This window comes from Carassius carassius, chromosome 34, assembly GCF_963082965.1.
Source record: "Carassius carassius chromosome 34, fCarCar2.1, whole genome shotgun sequence".
Lineage (NCBI taxonomy): Eukaryota > Metazoa > Chordata > Actinopteri > Cypriniformes > Cyprinidae > Carassius > Carassius carassius.
Genome location: NC_081788.1, coordinates 5,699,604 through 5,705,210, shown reverse-complemented (window position 1 = coordinate 5,705,210; position 5,607 = coordinate 5,699,604). Strand labels below are relative to the sequence as shown.

At 34.3% G+C, this 5,607-nt stretch overlaps 1 protein-coding gene across 1 annotated transcript; it reads left to right on the top strand.

The window, feature by feature from the left end:
- The first annotated feature begins 1,118 nt into the window (after positions 1-1,118).
- On the top strand, positions 1,119-4,789 carry LOC132115370 (small serum protein 2-like). Its single transcript, XM_059523817.1, has 4 exons — positions 1,119-1,185; positions 1,288-1,369; positions 1,915-2,032; positions 4,520-4,789. Exons 1-4 carry the CDS (start codon positions 1,138-1,140, stop codon positions 4,644-4,646), a joined length of 375 nt encoding a protein of 124 aa, XP_059379800.1. The 5' UTR covers positions 1,119-1,137; the 3' UTR covers positions 4,647-4,789.
- Positions 4,790-5,607: the final 818 nt, after the last annotated feature.

Genomic DNA, 5,607 nt, shown 5'->3' with positions numbered 1-5,607 from the left:
TGGAATAAAACTTATTTACACATAAGGTGTCAGGGATTCATCATAGTCACTTCAGTCACCATCCAGGACAATAACCAGTTCACAGTTACGGTTCTGATCACCCGCACCTGCTGTCACCAACACGCCACACTATAAGAACACACACTTCACAGTCACTGACTGTTTGGTCTACTGTTAACTTTCATGGACTGTCCTGGTCTCTCTCAGCTGAACTTAAGTGAAAAGACTTACCTACTGTTTCTCCTGTGATCTTTCAGGGACACCTAGGATACTGATCCGTGCTCTACAACAAACCTGCAAAAGATAATAACCATCAGTACTCAGATAAGAACCCCTGAAATCTTCACTGTGTTAAGACTCACCTTCATTGACTTCCCCAGTTCCATTCTTCTTCATCCTGTCAATAAACCATCCTGTTGCACTTAACTGTTGTTTCCAGCCTTGATTTGAGACATAAGGCTTTAATTTTATAGCAATTTTAGTATAAAACCTGTTTCTATGAAGTACAGTCCATTTCATTTACAGTAAATTTAAACCTCTAACTTGATACTTTCATATTTTGAAACGATTCTACTTCTGCAATAAAATGCTGATTTATTTAAAGAGTCCAACCTTAAGTTTGTTTTTCAAAGTGTTCATTATTAATTATAACAACTTAAGTTTGGAAAGTGCACTTTCACGTCTATGTTAAAAAATGAGGGGTGACAGATAAACGCGGTGCCGGACCTGAAAATGAGGCTGAAACTAGCAAAAAACACTTGCGTCAGTAAAGTATTGGTCATTATTAGACCAATAATTATTGCATAAATGTTAAATAGTACTGTGAAATTCTCTCAAAATAATAAATATTATAAAAAGCATATATATTACATCAATTTCACACAAAAAAAGTTTTTGACCTTTAACAACACATGTGACTCCCAATTTAACAATACCAGAGAGTTAAGAGAAAAACATACACTAAAGACATGAATTATTTTATGTATTTATTTATTTATTTATTTTTGCATAAAAGTACAAGTGAGTAAAAGTTGGTAATCAAACAAGTTGATGATCAGTGCAGATGTGTGTTGAAATGTTTGGCCAGAAAGATGCTCCGCCCCACTTCTGTTTCCTTTAAAAAGACCTAAAGTGCAAATGACTGCATTTCATCAGACCAGCATCTCTGCTAAACTTGCAAAAATGGTAAGTTTCGTAATGTTACTGATCAATACAGAATTAATATGTAAACATTTATTGTTGTACTGTGTTTTTTTCTGTAATAAGTTCTTAGTTTTGTCTTTACAGGCATTTTTGGCTCTGGTTGTGGTATTTTGTGCCTGTGTCTCTTTAAGTGATTCCGCCTGCTCCTTGACACTTGTTAATCGAGGTAAATAAAATAAAATTTTTATAGTGCACATTTCATCAGAACATGATGAGTTAATCATCACTTAGTTGCTTTATATCAAAACATTTTTTTTTAAACATCAAAAATAATAAATGCTTCACTGGATCCTTCTGTTTATAAAATAAAAAAATATATATATAATTAAAAAAATCATCCTATTTCTGTTTTACCTTTTATTTCAAAGGTATTGGAGAAAATTGTGCTGGATCACCTTTAACACTTTCTGTCAAGTAATTGTATCTATGATATTTTTCAATCTGGTTTTAAGTCTGCTCACAGCACTGAGGTGGTCCTCTTAAACGATATCTATCTACAGATTCCAAAGATTCTGTGGTTCTTATTCTTTTAGATTTATCTGCTGCATTTTATGCTATGTACCACCCCAACCCTAGCTACCCAAGAACAGAAAATATTTAATTATAACAATGAGAAACACATCCACTCAGCATACTACATATTTAAAAGGTGGTGTATGTACACTATTAGGTAACAACTTAACAACTCTTAATTTCATTGAATTTAAATAGGGGCAAGATATTGTGTCGATCGCTATGATAACTCCAAGCATCTAATGGGAAGTACTTGGATAAACAGACAATGTGTCAGATGTACCTGCTCCCCCGGGTCAATGGAGTGCTGTGCACAGTAAGACACTTAACATCCTAGCTGCTGTTAAAAATTTTAGAAAACCAAATACATTGTTCTTAAATTGTTTTATTAATTTAATCTTGTCCTTCAGTTTGTTTTTTAAACAAAATAAACCACAACAATTGATATACAGATAATACGATACTGCAGATAATACAATATTACTGAAATAAGTCATGAAACACTTTCATGACTCTTAACACACTCAAGTAACATACTTAAGCATGTACTTTATTATAATTTTACTGTAGTCTTATTCAATATTACATTTGAAATATATATTTTTATATATTTTAAATGTACATATATACTGTGTCTAAATACATGACACAAAAATTTCAATGGAAATGACATTAAACTATGTTTTAGTTTACAATAAATGCTTGCCAGTACATGTATTTAGCACACTATAAGCATTCTTCAAAGACAATGCAAGCAATTAAATTATATATGAAAAGTACTTAAGTCCTATTTAAGTTGGTAAAAAAAAGCACACTTAAGTTCAGCTGATTGCATTAAATATAAAGTTAACCTATATGCAGGGATGCACATAAGTGATCTGCAGGTCCGCATGCGCGACCAAAATAAAAAATGCATAATATAAATATGTACTGACAGCGCATTTGCGTACCGACATGGTTGACAGCTGTTAATCCATAATTACCATTTTAGATCACAAACTGTACTATATAAGTTTTATTTTCAACCTGAAAGCATAAATCTACCGTTTCAAATCACAATACATAACTGTGACATTCATCCACTGACGCTCTTTAATCAGCAGCGCTAAATCCGGAAGCGCCACCCACCAAAATAAAAGCCTGCTGATTTTAAGTTTGAATATATTGAAAACGCTTGTTTATTTATTTTTAGACGCTTTTTTTCCAAAGCGACTTAAAATTGGGGAATAGATAAAGCGATTCTTTTTAAAGAGGCAAACAAAGTAGTAGTAAATATTAGCATTTTATTTGTAAGTTTATTTACTATAGACGTTTTCATCGGGCGCACGCGCCTGGACCTAAGTTAACTTCCGGTCTGTGTTGTGTGTATCAGTCTGGCTGCAGTGCCTTCTACAAACGCAGTTAAAGTCAAGGTGATGAGTAGACTGAAGTTGGGGTCAGGTGGTTGTGCTGCGGGATGTGTTTCCCATACATTTATTTATTTTTGGAGACTCGCCACAATTTTAAAACTGATAGATTTTCAAAAAGGCTTCGCTGAATAAACATGAGTAACGTTACGTACTGCACGTTTAATAATAATGATTCCTTACATTTATATGTTTAAATATCAAAGCGAGACACAGGTGTTTTTATATCGCTGTATTTCTGAAGGAAGACTTGCGTGTGATATGCCTGATAAAGCAGCGTGTGAGCGGACCAGCTCTGCTTTGTTTACAACTGTTACTGGGGAAACCTCTATTTATCGCGCTTTATGTCTATACTTTAAAACATCTCCTGCTGCCAAAGAATGAATTTGCATTTTCATTAAGTCCGCCTGATCCACGCAACAAACATATTTCGTTTGTTATCAAAAAATATCTACTCTAGAGGGACTTGGCTGTTGTTATTGATTCTATTTGGAAGTCTACCGGAAGTTAAGTTAGGTCCAAAAAAGCGCGCATGCGCAGTAACGTTTGTTTATGTTGTGGCCGTTGAAACCGTCTATAAAATAAATGCATTTGTATTTAATGCTAGGACTGCTTTTTATTTTTAATAATATTATCACACACTATTATTTAGTTTATTTACTATTGTTTAATTTTTTAAAAACGAAATAAATTGTAATAATATTATAACTATTATTAATTCATTTTTTATAGTTGCATTTAATGGGTCACGCTATATGCAGGACCAAACCAAATCTCCAGGTTCTCTTATGAAGGCAAGTTCGGTCCTAGAAAGCTGCAGACCTGCAGAGTTCAGCTTCAACCCTAATCAAACACACCTGAACAAGCTCATCAATCCATTCAGGATTACTAAGGTACAGGCAGGTGAGGTTTTTTTTTCAGGGTTGGAGCTGAACTGTGCAGGACTGCGGCTCTCTAGGACAGAACTTGCCTACCCCTGTCTTATGAGAACCAGGCTGAAAAAATTATGTGCACCCCTGCCTATAAAATATTGCCATTTAATTTAAATTATAATAATGTGTAATTAATCTGAGAACATTACATTAAATTCAAACTTGAGTATATTCTTTTAAAGTATATTATTTCTCTAATAAGTACTCTTTTTAAATGTATGATAAAGTGTACTTTTCACAAGGGTTGTTCATTATTAGCTCTATTAATTTTTTAAAACAGCTTCACATATCTTTTTTAAACCATATGCTGGCTTGTTCATGTGCCGTGTTTTAACAAATTTTTCATAAATATTTATGTTTATAAGCTGAAGAATGAGTAGAACTTTATTTCTGTGATTATGAACAGCATGTTGTGGGTTTTATATTTCATGACATTTCCTCTGAAGTGATGTGTTTTTGTTATAGGATGGGCCGAGTGATTAACCTGTCTCAAGGCTGCACTGTGAAGTATGATTACAACAAATGCACATTTGAAGTGTTTAATCCAACAAACCCCACCATTAAGTGTTCTTATGGCGCTGTTGGAAAATAATTTCCAGTGATCGAGTAATGTGTCCTTTTTGGATTAAAAAAAAAGTTTTTGGATCCAACTTGGACTACACTGTAAAAAAAAAAAAAAAAAAAAAAACCTTGTGCCCATTTTACTTAATAAAATTGAGGCAACGCTTTGCATCAGCTTTTTGAGTATTTTGAACTAATTTCATTTTTTGTTTGTTCTATTAGACTCCACATGTTTTAAACTTGCACTCTTAATTAATGGCAACTCAATATACAAACTATTGTTTTAAGTTTATCAAACATAAACCTTGTTGTTTTTAAAGTATATTTATCAGTTTCTTATAAGCTTCATATATTTTTTTTTCAAATGTATTCAATCTATATTTAAGTTTGTCTACAATAGTGTAATGAAACTGTAAACAGACATCTCAAAACAAAACATTTATTCACTTTACAATGTTTACAACAGCCCAACGATGAAAAAATAAATACAGAGTATGATTAACACTATTTTAACACTTTAGTTTAGGGGCCAATTCTCACTACCCAGCAAGCAATGACATGTGGGGCCCAGATGAGGGCTTCATGGGTGGCAAATGTGGGACCCATTATTGGCTTGCACTCAGGATCCACATTGGGGCAAGCCGTGGAAGCCCAGACGTACTAAAAGTGGGACCTGTAAGGATACTGCATGGGTCTTAATTGGGCAATTCATGTCAGACCCATTTGGGCCCCACCTGCCCAAATGGGCCTAAAGTGGGTTTGCACCCAGGATCAAGCCGTTGATGCCCAGATGGGCTTTAAAAGGGATCTATAAGGGTGTTATGTGGGATCTTAACCGGGCAAATCCTGACAAACCCATTTGGGCCCCACCTGCTTAAAGGACATTTTAAATGGGCTTGCACCCAGGATCCACACGGGGGCCAGTCGTGGATGCCAAGATGGGTTTTAAGTGGGACCTGTAAGGGTCTTATGTGGGTCTTAACTGGGTAAAT

Excerpts from the sequence above, each read along its gene's own strand:
- LOC132115370 (XM_059523817.1), top strand. The coding sequence starts at position 1,138 with ATGACTGCATTTCATCAGACCAGCATCTCTGCTAAACTTGCAAAAATG. Across the intron at positions 1,370-1,914 it reads CTTGACACTTGTTAATCGAG|GGGCAAGATATTGTGTCGAT; the intron begins GTAAATAAAATA and ends GAATTTAAATAG. Across the intron at positions 2,033-4,519 it reads TCAATGGAGTGCTGTGCACA|GATGGGCCGAGTGATTAACC; the intron begins GTAAGACACTTA and ends TTTTTGTTATAG.